This window comes from Thermobia domestica, chromosome 8 (genome assembly GCF_964235325.1).
Source record: "Thermobia domestica chromosome 8, izTheDome1.hap1.1, whole genome shotgun sequence".
Lineage (NCBI taxonomy): Eukaryota > Metazoa > Arthropoda > Insecta > Zygentoma > Lepismatidae > Thermobia > Thermobia domestica.
In genome coordinates this window covers 264,266,847-264,292,591 of record NC_137461.1, presented here as the reverse complement: position 1 = coordinate 264,292,591, position 25,745 = coordinate 264,266,847, and the positions used below count along the sequence as shown (strand labels likewise).

The 25,745-nt window shown below is 38.8% G+C and overlaps 1 protein-coding gene across 2 annotated transcripts in view; it reads right to left on the bottom strand.

Annotated features, from left to right (window-relative positions):
• The window catches only part of LOC145693603 (uncharacterized), a 99,091-nt gene that overhangs the window by 59,765 nt on the left and 13,581 nt on the right, over positions 1-25,745 (bottom strand). For both annotated transcript variants that reach the window (XM_081769737.1, XM_081769738.1), the window contains exons 2-4: positions 20,159-21,939; positions 14,637-14,800; positions 8,554-8,679 (exon numbers count right to left, since the gene is read on the bottom strand). In XM_081769737.1, coding sequence (XP_081625863.1) covers positions 8,554-8,679; positions 14,637-14,800; positions 20,159-21,932 — 2,064 coding nt within the window. In that variant the 5' untranslated portion in view covers positions 21,933-21,939. The remainder of the gene's footprint in view (positions 1-8,553; positions 8,680-14,636; positions 14,801-20,158; positions 21,940-25,745) is intronic.

Here is a 25,745-nt window from a genome sequence, read left to right as displayed (position 1 = left end):
TAACCGGACATATTGCATACATCTCTATCAACAACGCTCTATCATACCCAATTTTCTTACACTCTGGCGTACCTCAAGGTTCTTCTTTGTCTCCACTGTTGTACTTACTATATGTTGCTGATCTCAGAGTCACTCCTCACGTCCAAGTCTATCAATTCGCTGACGACACAGCATTTCTAACAACGGCTCGTACTATCCAACGTATCAACAGACTAATGCTGTCAGCCATCGACACATTTGTCCACTGGTGTGACGTATGGAGACTCAGTATTAACTCTGCGAAAACACAATCTATTGTATTTCTACCACCTGATAGACGATCCAGAGTGTTTTGCAATCCAAATCTATTAAACATTCATGTGGACAACACGCCAGTTCCTCTTTCATCTTCTCTTACCTACCTTGGGGTGATATTTGACACAAAGCTCACTTGGACACCGCATCTTCAGAAAATTATAACTCAAGCCAAGAACAGACTAAATCTCCTTAAACGCTTAGTTGGAACCAGCTGGGGTTTACGACCACGTACTGTCCTCCATACTTACAAAGCTTTTATGAGAACTACTTTAACTTACGGCCATACAGCTTGGGCCGCTGCCCCCGACAAATTTTATAAACAATTATCTATAATGGAGCGGCATGCTTTCAGATTGGCCTATCGAATTAAATTACCAAGTCCAACTAGGCTCCTCTATGACCTCATAGATTTTCCACCATTGCTTACCCATCTAGAACAGCTTCGCATCCGTTATATTACGCAACGTTTCGACTTACAACATCCCATGCCTCAGGACGTAATACGCTACGACCGAGACAATGATGCACCACCACGATACGTCGATTCTCCGCTACAGCACTATCTTACATTGTACCACTTGCAAATAGATCCTGCCGACCGAGACCCAGAAGTATTTGCTATATATCATCCACGTTATCTGTCATCTTCCATATATCCACCATATGCACAGTAAATACCTACTAACATGGGCCTCTCCTGTCTACATCAGTTCCTGAATAGCCCCAGGAACAGAAGATAACCGCATTTGTTCACTAACAGAACCTCGTGTTGTAGCGTCCAGAACAATTCATCCTCATTTCATCATTTCAAATAATTATTCCTATGAGATCTATTATTCCTGCTATGTTTTTGCTATGAATTGTTATTCCTTTTTAATGTTTTTCATATTTGTTGTTATATTCACGCACTGAACCTAATGCACTGCACTAATTTTGTTATTTTCTGGTTTCATATTACTCATCGCCTCCCTGCACATTTTCTGTTGTTATTATTTTATTTATGTATATCACCAGTTCAAGTTTATTTCTAATGTATATATGTTCATGTCTTTAAAATAATGAATAAAGAGAAAAAACCCTTAGACCAACCATAATTGTTATAGCCTCCACAATATCAATGCACCACTTCCCCGAAGAAAGGGCGCAACCCTTTAAACGAGTAGACTGTAAAAAAAAAATCTTTGCTGTTATCGAAGAAAGTGCACAACCCTTTAAACGGAACGACGGATAAAAAAATCTTTGGTGTTCGATGCTGACATACATCACTCGAAAACAACGATTTACTTGGATATCACTATTTGATCACCATCTTACATGGTGTCCACACCTAGCAACGGTCGTAAGCAAAGCCCAAAACAGACTGAATTTACTCAAAAGTCTTTACGACATGGAGTCTCCGTTTCTCTACACTCATGAACACGTATAAGGTCTTCCTCCGTCCCATTCTTACGTGTAGCTTCAATGCATGGATATCAGCAAGCGCAAAACATTACGAAAGACTGTTAATAATGGAAAGACATGCTCTCCGTCTAGCATACCGCATTAAATTACCGAGTCCAACCCGTGAACTATACGACCGCATTACCTTTCCGCACCTTCTCTACCACCTCGAAGCCCTTCGACTCAAATATATCAACCAACGCTATGACACTGATCATGCTCTCTTCCTCGAAACAGTTTATAATGACGCTCCCTACATACAAAACCACCGTCATACACCTACCCCTCTCTCATTGCTTTTCGCACTGTATAAATATACTGTTTCTCTAGATCATCCCGACTATGACCTCATCCGCATGCCCAGCACGTCAACCATTCCGGTGCATATATCACCTTCATACCATGCACAGTAAATCCGCTTGTTACTAACAGGGCCTCCTTACGTATCTCATCACTTGCAGAGACGCCCCTGGACAGAAGATAACCCAGCATTCACAGCACCTCATTCTCATTTCATTTCGCAAATTACTCCTAAACAGCATATCAATTCCTGGCCTCCGAATTGTCTAAGCTGATTATAAAGAAATGTTATCGATACTAAATAAAGTTAATAAATGTATCTTTGTCCAGCTAAAAATTATTTCTACTGCACGATTATATGAAATCTCTTTCCCTAGTAGAGGGTACAGCCCTCGCAATGGGTGCTAGCTACTCCGTAGCTAGCTAACAATTAAAAAAAAAACTTTGGTGTTAAAAAGACACTACTTTACCAGCACGTCAGGCAAATAGCGGGGTAGCTATTGGGTTTTCATCTCACATCCCATATCGTATCCACACTTCAGAATCTCCCAGAAAATTTAGTAATCACTCTTTACTATAAATCCGATTACATTAAAATAGCCACTATCTACGTCCGCCCAGGGCATCCAATTCCTCTGTCATTTTTTTCAATCCATATCAAACACTCTTCAGCGCTACATCATTCTAGCTGATACAAATTTCCATAGTCGTTCCAACAGAAACAAACCATACTTTTTGAATTTCATTCTTACCAATACGACGGGCATATTTCATCACCTTCCTAAACCAACCAGACCTGAATCAAACACCACGCCCAATATCGCTATCACGTCAGCCTCTGGGGGTGCGGTGGCTCAGTGGTAGAGCGTTCACCTCTGGTGCCTGGTGTCCGTGGTTCGATTCCAGCACGCGCCGTGTGGACTTTGTGGTTGACAAACACCATGCTCGTTGGTTTTCTCGGGGCTCTCCTGTTTCCTTCCACTTTCTTCATTCCACCATTTCATTCATTTCTCATCACACCGCCTCCTTTAGCCTAACCGGCATAATCGTGGGACGTAAAACTCAAAGATATCATTTCATTTTTCACGTCAGCCTCTGTAACGCCACGCTCCACTATAGATGTCCTTGATCCTTTTGGGAATGACCATGTGTCGATAAAGCTAAGTATCCAACGCTGTAACCCTCGACATCTAGACGCACCTCCACCACGCATAATTCCTCGATATGACAAAGCGGACTGGGAGAAATATCGAACATCTCTCACAGCACATCTCGAAGCTCTAAATCCTCCTACAACAGAGTCAGAGTTATATCATTCATTAGAGACTATCATCAATCATATCAATCAAGCATCTGTACAATATATACCATAATTTCAATATGCATCACACGAGCCTAAACTTCCACCACCATATCTTGCTATGGTAAGACGATCGCGGCAGTTCTTCCGTGAATATACTCACATAGACATCACCGAGCACTTGAGCGCACTGTTCACAATTATGTTAAAGTCTTCAAATTAAGATGATCGATCAAAACTTGCAATTATCTCTCCGAAACCTCTCATCCTACACGATACTGGAACGGCTCAACACTCTGGCAAATATAACAAAACTTCGTACCCGCTCATCATTAATGATTCGCCTCTACACTCCAATCTGGACAAAGCAAACGCCTTCGCCAAGTATCTTCAAGATATCTTTACACCGCCTACTCACGAACATCCTGTTCGCAATCACCCAGTGAATCACTTTGACTTTTCTTCACCTCGTCTTCAGCCAAACAGTACTCATCCGCTCAATACATTACGTCCTCTTACAAAGCCCATCACTCTAGAAGATATCAGCACAGCCATTGTACAGAAACGAAACACTGCACCAGGCACTGATAACATCTCATATCGACATCATATCGACATATCAAGGAAAGTCCATACGCAGTATTATATATTCTTTCTTTCATTTTTACATTCATCCTCCGCACTGGCTATATACCATTACAGTAGAAGACTTCAAAGGTACTAATGTTTCTCAAACCCATCAAACCTACTGACTGTGTCTCCTCATATAGACCCATAGAATTGACTCCAGTATTGAGCAAAATCTCAGAAAAAATTCTAGTACAACGTGTTCATACACATCTTAGCATATATAATTTATTGCCATCACATCAAGCAGGTTTTCGTCCCAGTTTCAGCATTAATGATTAGTTATTCCGCCTTCTTAGCTACATCACAAATCACTATAATACTTCCTGGCTATCTTGTTTAACTCTCTTTGATCTTGAAAAAGCTCTTGACAAGATTTCGCATCATGGCCTTGTATATGAACTTCTCAACTTTCTTCTTCCTCTAACTTATATTAGATTCATATATAATTTCCTGTTCTGTCGCCTAGCATATGTTACCATTAATCACACCTTCTCTCATCAAATATTTCTTCATTCTGGTATACCGCAAGGATCGTCTCTTTCTCCACTACTGTATCTTCTCTATGTAGCTGACTTTACAACTCTGCCCGATAATATACATGCTTTCCAATACGCATATGACACCGCCTTTTTAGCTCTGGGTAAAACCATCCATCAACTGAATATTTTCATGGAATCCGCCATAGATTGTTCATTGGTGTAAAGTGTGGCACCTAAAGATCAACACTCTCAAGACACAAACCATAGTTTTCCTGCCGCCTAAAAAGCGCACTAAAGTAAAGAGAGCTCCCAAACTACTTCATCTCACAAAGAGCGACACACGTCTTCCACTCAGCAAAACAGTAACATATTTAGGACTTATCTTAGACACACATCTCCCTGGAAGGCTCATTTGCAGCATATCACCACCAAAGCTTACAATCGTCTTAATTTACTCAAACGTCTTACATACACTACTTGGGGTCTCAATCCAACAACTGTACTGAATACCTATAAAGTATTTCTACGTCCAGTCACCACATATGCTCATCTAGCCTGGATTGCCGCACCTCTCTCATTCTACAATAAACTAAAGATATTGGAACGACATGCACTTCGCATTGCCTACAGAATCAAATTTCCCAGTCCGACATGTGAACTTTATCAATGTATGCCCCTTCCACATATTCTTTTTCATCTTGAGTCTCTCCGTCTCAAGTATACCACCACTCGTCTTGAGGATCGCCACCCAGTCCTCATCGATACGATGACAGCTCTCATAAACTTTCCACTTCGTGCCCATACTTTCCATGCACCATTAACGCTGCTTTTTACACTGTATCATTACACTCTTCTTCCAAATCACCACCATCTCCTCTTAGCTGCAGAATTGAAGTTCACCATTCATATGTCCAATCATTCACACTGTAACTCCTTTGTAACTAATCTGGGCTCTCACTATATTTTTCATTAATGCTTGGAGTAGCCTCCAAGCGAGAAGAATAACCTGCATCTGTCCACTACAATAACCCTGTATTTTGTTTGCTGCGTATCGCACCTCATCACATCATGTTCATCACCTCCATCATTACTTCATGATTGTGATCCAAAGATGACAATGTCCCTCCCAAAAGTGAGAAAAATAAATAAAGAAAAAGCGAGTTACAATCTTTCTTCCTTATTTCACCATTTCCTTCCTCACATCCTTATCCGAACCATCCACACTTCAGTATTAAAATCTCTGAATCTATAGACCACCTCCCACTGTTCTTCCTCTTATTTCCCTTACACCTACCTTCCCATAGAGGGCGTAAGCCTCACACGAATGGATGGGGGCGCGGTGGCTCAGTGGTAGAGCGTTCACCTCCGGTGTTTGGGGTTCCTGGTTCGATCCCAGCTCGCGTCGTGTGGGCTTTCTGGTGGACAAACACCGTGCTCGTGGGTTTTCTCGGGGTTCTCCCATTTCCTCCCACTTTCTTCATTCCACTATATCTCTCATCATCACCGTCTCCTTTAGCCCAACCGGCATAACCGTGGGACGTAAAACTTAAAAATTTCATTTCATTACATTTCCTCGCACGAGTGGCTAGCCGTGGCCAACTAAAAAAAGAAAATGGTGTTAAATTAACATACTAGTATCATGCTGGAGTGGTAGTTATTTTGTATTTTAACCATGTATTGGTATGGATGTTTCAGTGCTTAAGTACCAATACATTATTGCCAAAATTGAGAGTAGAGGATTAAAAGCGACAGTGAAGGTTCCGTGTGACGGGTTAATGGCGGTACTGGCGGTTACGAAGCGGCCATGTTTCGGTTTAATGACGCCACTAGAGGTTCAGAGGAGGAGAAACGGCGACGGGAGACCAACCCGCGTGCAACATTTTGGCGGCAGCAGACACGTTACCGCCAAGCGGACCGCCGGCGGAAAAAGTGTAAAGTCGTTGGCGGGCCGGTGTCGATACTGGCCAAAGGCCCGCTGTCTGGCCGCTGGCGAGCCGAGAGCGGGCCGCCAGCGATTTGTCAATGGGGTAAATAAATAGGAGCTAATTTCTATGACAAGGAAGTTTATACTCGGCTTTTTGAAAAGCCCTTGTCTATAAACACACGTAGTCTATTTCAAACCTCTGTAAAGTGTGAGGGAACGTTGAGTTTAGTGTTGATATTATCGTATTACGTTATTGCAGTCATGGGTAGTATAGTGAATAATTGAGACAGTTATATCACCTGTGATGTGATGGGGCCCTGATTCGATCCCATGCTGTGTGACTCTCTCGTGGACAGCAATTCGTCTATTGGTTTTCTTGTAGTTCTCCCTTTCCTCCCACATTCTCATTCTATCAATTATTCATTATTTTATAATCATTGATTTTCACTAATTATTCGTCTCCTTTAGTCTAAAAATCAGGGGCGCAACCATGGGGCGTCCTGCTCCGGATCCCCACCTCTCCGAAACTTGGTAAATATTTTTAAATATACTTGTGTTTTGTTTGCACCAGGTGCGTACTAATGTGGATTCATCCGGTCTAGATCCTTCCCATCTTTCGACTTTGGACCCCATAACAAAATATTCTGGGTACACGCCTGTAAGTGTGGAACATTGAAGTCTGAAGTCTTTAAATTTTACGTCCCACGATTATGCCGGCTAACTGAAGGAGACGTGATGATGAGGAATGAATCAAATAGTGGAAGAAAGAAAGTGGGAGGAAACGGGAGAATCCCGAGAAAACCCACCACACAAACGGTGTTTGTCCACCACGAAGTTCACTTGGCGCAAGCTGGGATCGAAGTAAGAACCCCATGCACGAGAGATGAACGCTCTACCACTGAGCCACCGCGACCCCTGTGGGACGTTGACTTCAGATTTCATTTTACTATTTGCAGTCCTTTATTGAATACTATCGTGGAGTACCTGAGAAGTGATTTATGTTTACATAATTGGAGAATGTTCTAATAGTTTATATTCACATTTTACTGTTTATGTTTATCCTATATGATACTGTATTGCAGCAGCGGCGTCATTTAGGTAGGGCTATTGTTCTCCCGTGAGTTTGAGAGATCCATACTTTTTTTATTTGATTATATACTAATATAGTAATAAAACACATGAAATTATTATATCGGTGGAACATTTTGCAAAATCTGAAATAACGCTACTGTATTGCAGCAATTTAACTTCAAACCGTAATAAGATTACAAGATTTAAAAGCAGTAATGTTTAATATTTCGTATTTACAAATATCTATTTCATTCACGTGTCTTAAATAAGATCAGTTTTTTGGAAGGGGGAGAAGCCACGGCATTCTTGAGTGTTTAAAACCACGATGACATTTTTCTTGAGGAGTAAATCCACAACGACATTCTTCTCGAGGAAGTAAAAGCCATGACGTTCATAAAGTAAAATCACCACGAACCAGGCCCGTATCCAAGGGCGGTCTGCCCCCCTAAATTTTTGCTGCCCCCTAAAATTTTCAAGATAGGCTTACAAATGAATTATAATATGGTGATGAACTATAATATGATTTGATCGCCCCCCTAACTTCTACCGGGTCCCCCTACATTTTTGGGCTGGCTACCGGCCAAGGTGCCCATGTTGTGTTTTGCAAGGGGGCAAGGAAAAGCGATATTTCAAATATAGTTTCAAATTTTGCTGTAACTATTCTAAAAATTCTATAGGGTTTTCGATATTCCGGAGTACAATTTCCTCTAGGAGGGGTGAGCGCCCCACCTTGTTCCCCTGATGGGCGCCCTTGCTACCGGCCTGCCACGAACGATGAGGAATAGCCACCGAGCCGTTTTGGGTAGACCTAAACAAAGATAAGGAGCTAATATGAAGTAGAATCTTGCTTAGAGTCACGTAACAATCATGATTGAATTGAAACAGTTGAGTTGAGTTGATTTTGAGTTTTACGTCCCGTTCAGCAACGAGGCTATATGAGAGGTGGACCTACTGATTAACGTGGAATCCGGACCACATGAGCTCCCGCCGGGAATCAAACCCGGGCCTCCCATGAATTGAAACAGAACAAGATGCATTAATACGTTTTTGGTTTTGCAGCTTTAGACCTTAGAATTTCTTAAGTCACCAAATTAGTTGAGTATTGTACTTACAGAATGCAGCTTAAAGTAGAGGCCACAAGCATTGCACACGGGTTCGCCATTGTTGTTTCTTCTCCAAAGTGTCGTGTTTGAGGTACCACAGTTAGCGCAAACAACTCCTGCTCGACGATTTCCAGTCTGTAAGAAATGGAAGAATATTATTTGTATATGTTTACAAATACAGTTTACATTTTAATAAACATTATATACACATTATTTGATCATTATTGTACGTTTCTTTACAGTACGTCCCTTCCTTAAATAACTCCTTCCATTCCCAATACCACTATCACCTGATATATTTAAGAATCAAGGTGGATTCTCAGCAGGAATAATTTCTATCATTGTTTATTTTCGATTTTTGGTGTTTGAACTACGACTTCAGTGAAGCTCCAATCGCCACTGACATTGTGCTTCATCTCCATGTTGAAAGAATGTCCTATATAGATATTCATCTACTACCTGAATCTCCAGTTTTAATGCATATTCTATCCAAACTACCTAACAAATTACATGTGGTGACTTGGACCAATGGGCGGGTCAAGCATGACCTACTTCCGGAATCATTTGTTTCCGGTGGATTCCAAAGAAATGTGCTATAGGTGTATATAGAATATACTATGAATGGATCAAGCATGAAGTATTTCCACCAGTACTTCGAGGATCATTTGTTTCCAGGAGATTCCAAGCAGATGTACTATATATGAAATTTATAATGAATCTGTCAAGAATGACGTACTTCCGTCAGTACTTCCGGTATAATTAGTTTCCGGTGGATTAGTAAGAAATTTCCTATATATAGGTCTAGAACTTACAAGGATGGATCAAAACAATACTTCCAGCATTATTTGTTTCCGAGTGACTCCACAGGAATATGGTATATGTGGAACTTACAATGGATGAGTCAAACATGATGTACTTCCAAAATCATTTGTTTCCGGGCGATTCCAAAGAAATGTGCTATATACAGAGTGGCCCAAAAGTAGGTATACAGTCCTGTATGTTTTATATATGTAAGTCTGTATACTTACTTTTGGACCACTCTGTATATATGAAACTTACAATGGATGGGTCAAGCATGAAATACTTCATCCAGTATTTTCAACACAATTTATGTCCGGTGGGTTCAAAAAAATGTACTACATATGGAACTTACAATGGTTAAAACGGGAAAAAATATGTGGCGTACGTAAAATCGTATGTTACATTTCTAAATCCTGTAGTTTTTGGACAACGTACAGCACACGTATAACTGAAAACGCGTGTTTTATAATACTTTCTATATAAGTGTTCCATTTATACGTACTTTCCGTATGAAATAATATAGGCGGTCAGGATCTCACATACAAATGGAAGTATATAACATATAGCTGACGAAGGTAATATACATATATGTATGTAATATAAGGAAGACTGTTAGACATCCGCAATGGCATGATGTAACATCTAAGGACAATACCTATGTAGCATACGGATAAGGTATATTCCGTACTGATTTCTGTAGTAAACAAGAGGATTCCGTATATTTGTACAATATACCGCTGTCCGGAGAATGGATTTTTCTCAGTGTATATGTTGTATTGATTTGTATACATAATAATGAAAGAGGTAATTGTAGATCAAAGATAAGGAAACGTATTGAATGATATTAAATGTGAATTACTCGTATGTACCGGCTTAAGCTTTCTTTACTCAGTAGTTGTCCTGTTTGGAACTGAAATTATGATTATTGTACTCTTGCACTTTCGATGTCACCGGAAGTGACGAAATTACTTGACTCACCCATAGAACAGTGACAGGATGATTGATTGATTTCACTGTGATTCAAAAGGACACTGGAAATTAGAGAGCTTAAATGAAGGCATACATTACGAATTAATGTTAGGACAGAGTTTATTAACTTTTGGAATTAACTCAAAAATTTTGATGGAAGTGCTGAAGAAGATTGCTGTGGAATGAAAGATCTAAGCCCAGTAAGGAAAATGTTTCAGTTTAACGTCCTACGATTATGTCCTTTAGGCTAAGGGAGACGGGTGATTAAGAGTCTTCATCCCGGCGAAATTAAAATCCCGCTAATTTTACAGTAATTATGTGATATCTTCAAATAGATAAAAGATAATCGAAATGTGGAACAAGAGCGCCCTAGACAATATTATTTTACATGAGAAACCGTATCACGACTCACTTATCTGCTTTCGATTTCGAGCCATTTTGAAATTCGGCATTTGTTTTCGCGTTTCTAAACAGCTGAAAACGGAAAGCCACTAGGTGACTTGTGATAACGGTATCTCATGTAAAATGATATTGTCTAGGGCGCTCTTGTTCCATATTTCAATTATCTTTTATCTATTTGAAGATATCACATAATTACTGTAAAATTAGCGGTATTTTAATTTCGCCGGGATGAAGACTCTTAAGGCAAGTGAATGATAAGGAAAGAATTGGTGGAATGAGAATGTGGGAGAAAACGGGAGTACCCTGAAAAACCCATGGATACGATGTTGTCCACCACAAATTTACTTGTCTGGGATCGAACCAGGAACCCCACGCACCAGAGATAAATGCTCTACCACTGAGCTACCGTGCCCCCACTAAGCCTTGCATCGCAAGAAACTTTGATGTTTGAACCATCGAATAAATACTAGCATAGAAAAGACATAGAAAGATGTAATTGAAAAGAGGTGTTGCTTGATACTAATTGAAGAATTTAGTTTACCAAACACTCCTTCATATCCGCTTCTCATCTGTTTGTTCGTGTGTCCGTCCGAGGGACACAAACTCTCAAGTTTTACTTGATGTATCACCATTGCTTTTAGCCTGAATATAGAGGATCAAAAGCTAGGATCCGAATTCCTTGATGGAAGTAATCTATTCAGCGGAAGTTGTAGAAATTAACAATTTCCGGTTTTAACGTTGATCACCATTACTTCCAGTTTTAACGTTGATCACCATTACTTTTAGCCAGGATATAGAAGATCAAAAGTTAGGATCCGAATTCGTGGATGGAAGTAATCTATTCGGCGGAAGTTGTAGAAATTAACCATTTCCGGTTTTAACGTTGATCACTATAGAGTAAAAAAACGGTAATAGATAACGAAAATAGGTTTTCTGCAATGAATTAAATGTCCGAAAGCACTCCATTCTAATCTCTCTACTAAATTCCCTACCATTTCCGGTTTCAACATTAATTGAGGAAATATCACGCCAATAGTAAATCTTAAATATAATAAAAATTGGTTGTCATGTGAAATTTTTGATGGGGAATGAATGGTGAGAGGAAATGTGTTGTTGAGTCTTTTTGTAAAAAATCAAATTTCTATTTGTACACATTGTGATAAACCAAACTCCTTCGCGTGGCGTACATTATGACCCAGCTACTTGTTTCAGTCGATGTCTATTTGCAAGAAATAGTGAAGAATTGTTTGATTAGGGAAAATAGTAGTTTAATAGTCAATGGAGTAATTAAATGACAGTTGATGCCACTATTATTGCGGAATAGGAACCGAAGTCTGACATGATTTTGCAGATATTATTAAAGTAAACGTATGAAAAGTATAAAATGAAAATAATTGGATTACATTTGAGTTTAGCTTTCCGTTCAGCAGCAAGACATGGGTCTACAGCTTAATTTGGGATCCGTGGCCCCACGTAGCGTAGTCGATAACGCTCTCGCCTTTGGTATGAGAGGTTCGGGTTCGATTCTAGTTGGGAACACTCGGTCAAAAAGGTGTAACAGTTTTTTTAGGCCAGACATCCTGAGTGAGGTTTTTATTGGATTCTCCTCATTCCCACCAGGCAAATGTCGGGATGGCACCTAACATAATACTTCCAAGCCGCTCTCAACCTTCACCAATGTTTTCTTCCTCTCCAATTCTCCCGGGCAGTGTAATCGCCGAGGGTCGTCATCCCTCATATGCTGTATGTGACCGGCTAACATGACCATAGTTGCCGAAAACTCAGAAATCTATTTCCTAACCCTAATCCTTAATTTGGAAACCAAGTCACATAGGCTCCCACTGGGAATCGAATCCTGGTTTCCAACAGAGATGGAGTGGGTCAAGATTTGTGAGTGGGTCAGTGGGTTGTGGGTCAACAGGACGTGACCCACTACGATAGACCACCCATCGTGACGCACTATGATCCATTGATCCACTCTGACCCACCATGACCCATTCTGCTCAGTGCATTGTAGACAGCATCTTCTTAACACTGGTGATTTTGTCTACATTTTGCTTTCAAGGCCTCCATCTTTTTATCTTTTCTATTTACTTACCCGAGATCAGTATATCTAAACGAAAAAAGAACTTCGGACACTTTTGGATATTGATATTTTAAGTTATAATAATGGTAATAGGAATCACTACTTGGCTTTCGAGATACAACTTGTGCATTTTTAGACGAGCTAATTACTGGAAAAAATACATTTTTGAATCGACTGTAATATATGAATTATTATATAAAAGAAACTGAATGTAATTATGTGTGTCTGATCATCACGGCCAAACGGCAAAGTCAAATGAAATTACTTTTGGTATGTAGTTAGGCCCCAATCCCAATTTGGATGTTATCATATAGCTTTCATTATAATAGATATACTAAGGGGGGAATGGGGGTCCGAATTTTTGCGAAAAATTGAGTAGGCCTATTTGAAGGCGTTCAACTTAGAGAGCTGAAATTCGCTATATTAAATCTTTCTTAAAAATAAACAGAATGTGTCCTAGCATTTTTTTTAAATTCTCTTTTATGGGGGTTGGAACTTTCTATATATGGAAAATTGGTAGTGAGTTGATTTGTAAAAATAGTCGAAAACGATCGATATTAGTTGAGAAACAAATTGAGAAACAGAAAATGCACTGCTTCGCATTATATATCCACTGCCTGTTTGTACAATGCTGAAGCTTGTGTTTATAATACAAAAAATGAAATGAACTCATTGAATTTTACGTCCCACGGTTATGCCGGTTAGGCTAAAGGAGACGGTGATGTTGAGTAATGAATGAAAAAAGTGGGAGGAAACGGGAGAACCCCGAGGAAACCCATGCACACGGTGTTTGTCCACCACAAAGTTCACTTGGCGTGGGCTGGGATCGAACCCGGGACCCCAAGCACCAGAGGTGAACGCTCTACCACTGAGCTACCGCGGCCCCTGTATTTATAATATAGATCGTTCAGAGCACAAGGTAGTCAAGCCATAAAGTTGTGAGAAAAATAAACAGAAAATTTGTGCTGTAAGCTTCATTTAATGGAAATTTTAAGCTTTCTACGGTATGCTTCATTATATGGAAAATTGTACACTGTTTTTTTTTTTTTTTTTTTTTTTCTTTACATTGGTCTACTATACCTTGATTTGAGACTTTCAAACTTCATTCTGTTTTCCACTGATTATGTAATTCAACAAGATATGATAATTAAATTGAAGTTCATCGTAATTTGGCCCATGACAAACACGTTACCATTTTATATTGTAAAGATTAGATCCACAGGTATTGTAACAGAGCGATGCTTGAGCGATTGACCATAGAAATTCAAACCGCGATTAGTGATATCAGAGCCTTGTTTTATCACAAGAGTTAACTCTTCAGTCAGTATAGCAGAGATCGTGGATCATGGGTCAGAGTTGATGACGATAGGTTTTGTTGGGTCAGAGTGATTCATGGTGGGTGGTGGGTCAGTGGGTCGTGAATGAAGTTTTCATTGACCCATGCCATCTCTGGTTTCCAAAGGCATGCATGCCAAACATTTGGGCACGAGGGAGCTCTAAAATTAAGATAAAGTGTAGAAACTTGTCGTTTGAGAACAAGGTTGTTTTGGGAACTATAGAGACTATGGAAGCTGGGAGGGAAAAACTAAAGCAAGTGACTAGTTTTCTTTCTTCTTCTCATCTAAATATTATTATTAAAATATTGTCGAGAAACCTATCTTTCACAAAAATCAAGACATTGCTTCAGATATAATAATAATAAAATATATAGGGTGGGCTCAAAGTTGCTTTCCCCAATAGGCTATGTGAAGAAATATGTGTTTTGGGGAAAACACTTTGTGTCCACCCTGTATAGACGTATTTAATTACATAATTGCAATTTGTCCATACATACCCCGGTGAGTTTCTTCTGTTGCTGTCGAATAGGAGGCCGATTCACGCCATTAAGTTTACTGTACAATCCACAAGCGTTGCAAACGTAATGGCCGGTGGGGGCCCTCCGCCAAAGTGGGGTACTGCCAGAGCCACAATTAACACATTCTTTAGGTTCTGCAAGCACTGAAGAAGGAAAAAAAGCGATAAAATTTATTATTAATTAAAATTAGTTTTAAATCTGGTAACGTACATAATTATACGATAAAATACAGCCACAAGCAAACTGCGTAAATATAAAACACAAGCTAGGTGTTGTTTTGTAAATGACTTTCGAACCGATTCATCAATTAGAATTCAGTTTTCACTTTCATACCGTACGGAGAATGACATTCTTTCAACCTCAAAGAAAATTTAATTATAACTGTCAACTCGTCCTGAAGTTATGACAAAAGTACACAGATATATATATATATATATATATATATATATATATATATATATATATATATATATATATATATATATAGATATATATATATATATAGATATATAGATATATATATATATAAAAAATATATTTTTTTTTTTGAAACGAAATAGTAGAAAGAAATTTGTTATTAATTAAAAGTACTGATATCCATCCAAATGATTGATCTTGGTGTATGTGTGTGTAGTCCGGAATTCAATAGCCGATAGGGCCGCAGAATTTTTCGTATGGACAATTGATGAGCTACTCGAAATAAAGGGAAAGTGAACATTTACTTATGTAAGAGGCCTGTTAATAAGATTGGTCACATATTTACCAGGATACAGAGCAACCAAGCTGAGGTAGAGAGAGGCGGGGAGAGATGCAGAGAAATAGGTGTGGATGCACTCACTGTGTGTCTGAATCGTAACGTTGGAAACGCAGTACGTGGTTGGGTGTGTATGCGGTATGAGGCACTGTTTACAGTTTCCTGCCTGTACTGCACTTCACTTTTGTTGTCCTGTCTTCTGGTATAATACGTATAATATCCGGCTTGCTTTAATGACTTACTGTAGAAGCCATACTACAACGACATGAATAAATGACAATAACTTTATGAGTAAATTAGTATCAAATAGGACAACGTTGGGTTAGTAATTTTGATGCAAGAGAAGTTCTTGATATATGGAAATTCTAATAGCAATTTATTAAGTTGGCCTACATATTGGATATCAAGAAACGATGAGAGCCCTAGAAAACATTCTCGTACAAGGTGATGTGATGAAAACAAAAAGAGCTACCGAGTAACCTGAGAAATAATTGTCCAAGATAAATGGTTGTGGAGAAGAGTCGGGGAAACCTTCATATATCAGTGACTGACAATGATTGGCTACAGTTACATATAAATCGTAATAAACGGGTCTGAGATTATTTTTGAACCAAAATAACTTTACGTTAATTTATTGCTATTTAGGAGGTACCTTTCTAGATATACAAAACTTTTGAGGAAACTATCAACTTCTAGGAACATCCATGTGTTTCCAATCCGACAAACTTTTACAAGTATCTAACTTGTAATCACTGAGCAGTTTTACTCGTAAGAGGAAAGGAAACGTTCCCTAAGTATTGCAGAAAATTGACATACTGAGGAAAAGTTTGTTTTTAACTGCGAAGTAAAAAATGGTTATTGATTTTTTGCATCCAATATAGAAGTGAGCAGGTCACCTGATGCCATGCTAGCTAATGCTAACATTATTATAACGCTTATTTTAGTCTAATTTTAGAATATAATTGTCGTACAGCGAAAAAAAAATGTTCAAAGGAGAGTCATATACAAATTGCTAATTCTCATTGAGCTGAATAAAAGCGTATTGGTGAGAGTACATTATCACGCATAAATTTCAAAAAACTTCTTATTTATTTATTTATTTATTTATTTATTTACTGTTATAACTTTGTAAACTTAAAAAAAAGGATTGTATACAATAACCACTCCACTTATTAACGTTTGACTGTTACCCTTATGAAGCTGTTCGTTATGGCATTACAAGACTACAAGTACATTATATGGTTAATGAGATATAGCCCAAAATGATCATCAATACTTAGATTTAGCCCAAAATTATCACGAATACTTAGATTTAGCCCAAAATTATCACGAATAATTAGATTTCGTCCAAAATTATCACGAATACTTAAATTTAGCCCAAACTTGTAACGAATATTTAAATTTAGCCCAAATTTATCACGAATACTTATATTTAGCTCAAAATTATCACTAAAACTTAAATTTTGTCCAAAAGTATGATTAATCCTTTAATTTACCCTAAAATTATCACTAATAGTATGATCACCGGTACTTTATGAATGAAGTCATTGGAATTATGTAAGATGCACGAAGTACAGCAGAACTGCTCGCCAGACGATCACAGGGGTCTCACTTGATCAGTCAGTATGATGTTTGTGCGTAAAATAAGGAAGCCCGGTGATATATCAGAGTTTGATAGGGACCATATTATGATGATGAGACGACTGGGAAAGAGAATTTCGGAAACAGAGCGATTGAGTGTTCACGAACTGCCGTGACTAGTGTCTTGCAACAGCGAGGAAAAGGGCGGTGAAACTAGCACCAAACCTCAAGACATCGGACGTCGTAGACTGTCAAGATTAGTACAACAGGATAGGATGCAAATTGTGGCCCTATTAGCAACAAACTTTAACAGTGGACAAATTACGACTGTGTCTGAGCACACAGTTCACCGTACATTGTTAGATATGGGGCCTTCATAGCCGATTTCTCACACATGTACCTATGTTAACTGCACGGCATCATTGATAACGATTGAAATGGGGACATCCTATCGTCACTGAACCACAGAGCAATAGCACAGCGTTGTATGGTCCAACGAATCACGATACAGCCTTCATCGCATCGATGACCAGGTCAAAATCTGCCGTCTTCTGAGGGAACAGCTGTTCGAGACGTGCACAGTAAGATAAGAAGAAGCCGGTGGTGGATCCATTATGATTTGGGGAACTTCACATGATCATTCATGGGCCAAGTAGTGCATCTGGAGAGCACCATGACGGCTCCTAGCTATCGGTAGGTCTTTGCTGATGGAATACACTCATTCATGTCGACCACCTGGGAATGGTATATTTCAGAAGAACAACACTCCTTGTCACAGAGTTTCAGTGAATCGAGAAGCATTGTGATGGATTTCAATTGGATCTGCGATGGCCCTCATGCTCACCCGATCTTAACCCAATTGAACACTTTTGGTACGTCATTGAACGTCAGAGCGCGAGCTCATCGACTCCCCCTACGGAATTTACAGTCATTAAGTGACTTATGTGTGCAGATGCCTCCAACCACGTATAAAGTTCTCATTCCTTCCATGTCAAATTCCGAGCTAAATTTTGACATATCAGATATTTGGTATGTCAGATTCATAATGTTCTGGCTAGTCAGTGTATATCAATCGATGGAGCTGAACAGAATAATGTGCTTGTAGGTAAATTCTCATGAATAGGTTTCGAGAAAACATTTTTTCTTTCACTAAAATGTATGTCGTTCGTTTCCAATATTGATTGATAATTTTTCTTCTGCCAAAATTTATTGATTTACCTATGTATATACTGCATATGTTTAACTAGCAGTTTGCATCTACTCATCACTTGTCTCTCCTAACAATCGGGCTCAGTGGTAGAGCGTTCACCTCTGGTACATGGGGTCCCGGGTTCGATCCCGATTCCAGCCAAGTGAACTTTGTGTATGTGGACAAAAACCGTGTATGTGGACTTCCTCGGGGTACTCCCGTTTCATCCCACTTTCTTCATTCCACCATTTCATTTATTTCTCATCATCACCGTCTCCTTTTGCCTAGCCGGCATAACCGTGGGACTTAAAACTTATTGTCCTAACGATGACACACATACTTCTAACAGTGATACGCATAGGTACTCCTAGCAATAACACATATACTTCTGTATTTCTAATTATTTTGAAGTCAATTTGGTTAAACAAAATGAATAAAATATTAAACTAAGAATGTACGAGGCGCATTCGGAAAGTAACCTCCTATTGGTCACTGTGTGTGAAGTAGTAGGTGGCAGCACTATCATCTTTATACAGACGTGCGCGGTAGATTAGTCAGGATCCAGCCGTGGTAGAGTGAAGGCTGTCTGATCGCTAGTTCCACTTTTGTAGCGTCTCAAAATGTGTGTTGATATTGAAAACCCTGCCAAGTGCGAGGTGCGAGCTGTTATACGTTTTCTTACGGCAAAACAATATTCGACAGTAGCTATTCATTGGGGACTTTGTGCCGTGTATGGACCAAGTGTGATGAGTGAAGTTGTACTTCGTAAATGTGTTCGTTCATTTAAAAGTGGACGAACAAACATTCATGACGAAGAGAGGAGTGGCAGGCCATCAGTGGTTACTGAAGAACTCGTTCAGAAAATTGATGGGAAAGCTCGTGAAAATCAACGTTTCACAATCTCGGAGCTTTCCGATGAATTTCCACAAATTTCCAGGACCGTGTTATATGATATAGTGACGCGGTAAGCATAGAGCTAAAAGATGCGGTCACAGGCTGGCTCAAGGCACAGACGGGAGATTTTTATGCTGATGGAATTTCTAAGTTAGTGCAAAGATATAATAAGTACTTGAATGTTTATGGAAACTATGTTGAAAAATAGAGAAAACAACTAGTTTTCAGATATATATATAATAAATTCTTATTTACTTTGGTGTTTCTTTTTCAATGATCCTCGTGTAAAAAAAAAATAGTTCACTTTCTCTTAATCTTTGATTTTTTTCTTGTCAAAAGCTAATTGGGTAGGTATTAGCTACAAGAAATATATTCCATTGTGTGTGTTTTTTTTAAACTCTGAAAAGATTAAATCTCACACAACACAAAAATGTACCTGGGATGTCTAAAGAACGAGATGTCGCGATGTCAACGGGACGCTTTTAACCCTTTCCAGCCCGAATTTTTGTGCGTGATGGAAAAACATATGTTCACATTATTTCTTGTTGCAATGATGCCACGTCCTAGATCCTCTTTTTCGCTTCACCGCGAGTAAGTAGAGGTACCAACTTATGACATTGATCCAAACGAAGAGTGTAATGATTACATGGGGAAACTGCATGAATTATTAGATTTATGATTATAAAAAGTTAGTGATTCCAAAAGTTATCAACGGGCTGGATTAATTTTGCCAGTAGGTATCACGTGGACATCCTATAAAAATTCAGATGTCCACTTATGCCCTTGAAATGGAACTTTCTTTGCTTGATTCTCGTTTATCATAATCTCAGTTCGTTAAGTGATAAACACAGAATGACCATGATACGCACATCCTATTCGAACCCAAGTAAAATTCCTGAATATTTTCATTATACTGAATCTTCCTGAACCTGTATGTCCCGGGACAGGTATGAGACATCTAAAGGACATCGTGTGGACATGTTGTGCTGTGTAGGTTAACACACCTTCAATATCCTCTCTAAAAGTCATTAAAATTTAGGAAACATTAACTGCACGAAAAACACAGAAGAGAAATAAACTTACTGTTTTCGTCTTCAGCCCATGAAGTTGAAGCTATGGCAGCATTTGGAGAATAATGATAATTTTGGAGCCCAGCAGCGCCGGCAGCCGAAGAGCCTGCTGATGTCCTAATGTCCAAAGGGTCACCCATAGCTGTTAAATTAAGTTGTGATCCGTATTCCACATTTGAATGATTAAGCCACAATTGAGAATCCCATGTTGCTTTGCCTTGAGAAATACTTGCTCCTTGACTAGGAAATACCTGAATGGAAGACATGCTACCACCAGGTCCATACAAAGTCATTTGTGATCCCGGAGAAGAACCGTGTTCATATGACGAAGGACTGAATTGATTTATGGGAGATTTTGATGTCGAAGCCAAATTTGGATCACTCTTCATGTACACACCGCTGTTCTCGAGTTTCCCATGAGCTAAATTGCCGTAAGGTTCTGCTTTGATTGCATAAGAATATGCACCAGTATGATCATTGTAGTGACCAATAGGGGAAGCAGATTGATTGTAGTTTGATACTGAAGCAATAGAAGTTGCCATGGTCACTGGTTCAAGATTAGTATACGTCGTTTGAATTTCAGTTAAGTGATCAGTTTGATGAGCAGATGATGGACTCAACGGTTTTATATGAGCTATTGGAGTAATATGTAAAGCGTTTGAGTCAAATATGATTTCTTGAACATGCGGTTGTTGAGATTGTGAAGTTTGCGAGTGGTGATGTTGATGTTCTTGTTGTTGGTGGTGTCCATGTTGGTGATGATGGTGATGCTGATACGTCTGCTGATATTGATTTTCTTGATTTATTTCAGTTACTGCAGTGTGCTGCCGCGAACTCTGGTGATGATGGTGATGATGACTTTGTGCAACATCGTTGACTTGACTTTGTTGTTGATGATTTTGATGGTGATGCTGTTGACTGTGATGGCTTGTGGGTATTTGTTGTTGCTGGTGTTGAATCTCACGGGACTGCTGCTGCATCTCTTCAGTTTGTGTTCGTTGCTGTGTTATTTGATGGTGGTGGTGTGAGTGTCCTTCAATGCTGTCTGTGATATGAACATGAGATAGATGTCGATGCATTTGTGTTTCGTGAGTCTGAGCAGTACCTGGTGGTGTTGAATGGTGAAGTAGCTCACGAGGAAGGTTTGTGGAGGATGATGTCATTGACGCTAGTTGTTGGTGATGTTCTTTCAAAGTGACATCGCTAGACGTAGTTGTTGTTGTTGGTTGTGTTGTTTCCTGTTGTTGAATATGGTGTCCTTGATCACTGACATGATTATTATTGGTCATGATTTGCTCCGCGTGCTGTTGCTGTTGCTCAACCTCATCCTGTGATTGGTTGTGATTGTCGTTTTGGTTATCCGTGTCCGTAGGTGTCATTCGCTGTGTATGATGGTAATCATTGTTGTTATCGGTGTGTTGATTGGCATTTAAAATCTGCTGTTGCTGTTGATGGTGATTATCAACTTTTACGACTACAATCTGCTGTTGTCCTGGTGAGTTCTGTTGTAGATGATGAGCTCTAGTAATGGTAGGAACATGTCGAGGAGCTGGTGGGGACGAAGTTATCACTGATCCTACAATATTATTGTCATGGCTGGTCGATTGCTCATCACGATTGGGTGTTTGGGGCACTTGCTGATCTGTTACACTCAGAGGCGTTTGCGCTGGACTAGGATGGTGGGAAGATGGTTGAGTTGGTGATTCCTCTTCATCTCTTCGTAACTTTTGAATCACATCAGTCTCCGAGTCTCTCCAGCGCTGCTCTGTACCCTGAAGTCGATCCATTAAGTACCTGAGAAGAAAAGTGCAAAACTTAAGTTAGTTGTGGATAATTTTCAGCGTGTGAATTAGATTATTGATATTGGCGGAAGGGAGGGAGATAAAATTAGGTCCAACAGGACACAGAGGTTTCAACATGCATAATTCAAAATGAGATAATGACTCAACTCTCTCGCACCACACACACACACACAAACAGTAATAAGTAATACATTTATTAAATTAATAATTGTCAATCAATCAATAAAGCAATAGACCAAAAGAAAATAGTTTACACCTCTCATTTCGGAATACAGCTAACATTAAAATGGTAGAAGAACCAACATTAGTGTAATTTGATTTTAACATTGTTTGAGTTTGGGTGGGAGAGGAACAAGAATCCAATGCAGCGGTGTTTCGATTAGTTTCTTACAGAGGGAGAGGATAAAAATGAGATTGAGGGAGAAAAACCACACCTGGTAATTCGCACTCTGATACCATGACATAGCACCGTATTTCAAAAACAATGGTCTGATTTTGGACGGTAATAATTACAGAATATGAGACAAGCCGGAAAGGAAATGAGTGTTGTTTGAACGTGAGTGGCCTAGAGTTTCAGAAAATCGCCGTTAGATGTCAGTCAATGCGTCTTCTCAGTTTACAGCCAGTCAGAAGTAAGATGGCGTATGCTAAACAGAAGACGTTATGTGTGCTGCAGTTTGCAAAGACTGAGTCTCAATGATTTCGGTCCAGCGTGCTTTTTGTCGGCGTTTTGGCATTGATCTGCCTGCACCTAAAAACATTCGTCGTTCGTATCGACAATTTGAAGATAAGGGTCCAGGTCAGCCTCGCAGTTCCGAAGTTCATGACGAATTTAACTATCGTCTAGATATTGTTCGAGCTGCTGGTGCTGGACACATAGAGCATTTGTAATAGCATAGCTAAAACTTGAAGATTTTATGAGTATTTTGCAATTTATCCCATTTTATAGTATGTTTTTATCAATACATATGGACTTTTAAAATCAGGCATTTCATTTTGAATCACCCTGTAGAATGAAAATACTTTAAGTTTGTTATTATTGATTATAATTTTAATACGTACTACCATGTTAATAATTTATAACGAGAGTCGTAAGTAGTGTGATTTAGTAATACCGAACGAACCGTTTCAATCCTCGGTGAAGGTGGAATTTATTCTCACGTTACACGTTTGAAAAAATAAGTCAGTGCTTGAACTTTCTTTGGACATTTTTTAAAAACTACTATTTAACATGTACAACAGGAATTTTAGGAATGATCCAAAACAAATGGATCAAAAGATAGCGATTTGGCCAATACTTAGTTTTTGGATCCGGGTTCACAAAATTTTTGAATGGCCCCTAAATCGAGTTTTCGTCAGATATAAGGTTTACAAGAAATATGTTGGATCTTTTGATCCAAAAATGCAGCCACCTGCTCGTGGTGGGTTCTGCGGAGTTTAGGTGCGTGTGCTGAAACGTGTAAAGAGCTACAAGGGAAGGTTTAGCGACAATTTTTCATGATCTACTTTATATTCATAATGTGTTTTGAAAACATCAATACAATTTCTTCGTCTAACTGATTATAATTTTTAACCACATACGAACACTATAGCATCTCACTTTTCTCTTGCGCTTTATTTTCAGCCTCAGAATGTTCAGTATGAAAAAAGAACCAAACGTTATAAGCTGTGCAGCACAATTTTCTTCATAGTGTCATCCGGGTTGCATAGTCGCAGCTATGAAAAATATTCAAATCCCATGAGGCAAACGAAGGGGTTGACCAAAAAAAAAAAGTCCAAATTTTCTGTGTAGACTACCACTAACATGAGACAACTTTTCCACAACTCGGCCAATCGAAATTCAAAAAAGGAATAGCTGTGCAGTATAATTTTCTTTATAGTGTCTTGCGGGTTGCATAGCTGCACCTATAAAAATATCCAAGTCCCATGAGGCAAAGGAAGGGGTTGACCAAAAAAATCCAAATTTTCTGTGTACGCTACCACCAACACGAGGCAACATTTCCGCAACCCGGCCAATCGAAATTAAAAAAAAAAAATCGACCCACCCTATTGATTACATGTCTCTGTAATTTAAAAATAATTTGGTCTTGTACTGAAATGAAGTAATAATTTGGTCTTGTACTGAATTCCAGTAAACTCAATTGAAATTGACTCTATGATAACTTTGAGAAAACAAATTATGTAAGTATATACTAGTGGTGGGCACAAAAACAGGTTTTTCGATAAGCCGAAACCGGTTTTTTGAAAATGTTCACCGAAACCGGTTTTATTCAAAACCGGTTCGGTTTTCATCAAAACCGGTTATCGGTTTTCTCCAAAACCGGTTCGGAGAAACCCGAAACCGGTTTCGGCGAAAAAACGAACCGGTTTTTGTAGAAAACCGAGACTGGTTTCAGTGAAAATTGAACAGGTTTTTGGAGAAAACCGAAACCGGTTTCGGTGAAAAACCCAACCGGTTTGGGAAAAACCGAAATGTCGGTTTTTCGGATTTCGGTTTTTCTAGAAATCGGTTTCCGGTTTTTTATAATAACCGGTTTTGACCATCCCTAGTATATATACACTTTTTGCTGACCACTGTATTTGGTCTAGTAGTACGTATGAGGAAGTTGATAAAATTTTGAGCGCTGTTCGTGTTTAACATGCTTTGAGAAAAAATAAATTGAAAACTAACTTGAGTCCAATATAAAGTTATATAAGTATGTGGAAAGCGGCTTTCGCCCAGTTGGCACATTGTTGGTTTAGAATTAGAGAGATACTGGATTCGAAACCTCGTCATCATCCTCACTAAAGTTTTACCAAAGGTTTTCAAGTTTTCCCGTTAAAGTGTTTGAATTTCATTATATACTAGCTGAACCTGTGTTCTGTACAGAGCGCATCATTCACATATGAGCATGAATCTCCTTGTTGTTCCTCACAACATCTGTACATGTCCCTTTACAGACGCAATTGAAGGACGTCGTGATAAAAGTCAGCAAGGGGTATCATAAAAGGGAGATTTTTTTTTCGATTATTTTTTTCAATATCTCTCACCGTTCGCAAGATTTGAGTCTACTTCCGGTTGGAGTTTCTAATTCATGTATGATCAGTGTATTCTTTCTTCTTGCATGAAGTATGTAAAAAGCAAATACATTACATACACAATTAATTATAATGTCAGTGATATAGGCTATAATGTTGATTAAACAAAACACTCCAAACAATAAAGATTCATCTTAGACTAGAGAAATTGTTATCCTTAGTTTTTCAACATCATTTGGCCATGAAATTTACGTCGGAGAGATATACTAACCCCGTATACAAATATGTGGTGGTGGAATGTATAACTCGCAGGATATGATTTTTAAAATTTCAATACTTCCGGCGAACCTCTAAAAAATGTAATAAAAAATAACGGCTATTTTTTTTAAAAAAAATGTTCAATTAGAACTGAACAATCTACACAAAATTTGCAATCGATCAGTGAAAACGGCATCTTTCTAGAGCTTGTGGTTCCCGAGATATCATTGTTAAAATAATTGGCTACAAACATATAAACATCCGCAAACAATAAACTTTTCTTGACCACATATATATAAACCTAGCATTTAAATATATATGAAAATAGTCATTTGATTTTATTTCTTTCTAGAAAAGTAACATCTGAAATGATCGTGTGATACTTCATTTAAACGGAGTGAAAATACTTTTAAACAACAACCACAACAACAAAATTTTTAAAAAATCCTCATAAAAGGGTGAACATCTCAGTCCCATAATCATGGAAACAGATTAACAATATTGTATTTTTTAAAATTGTAA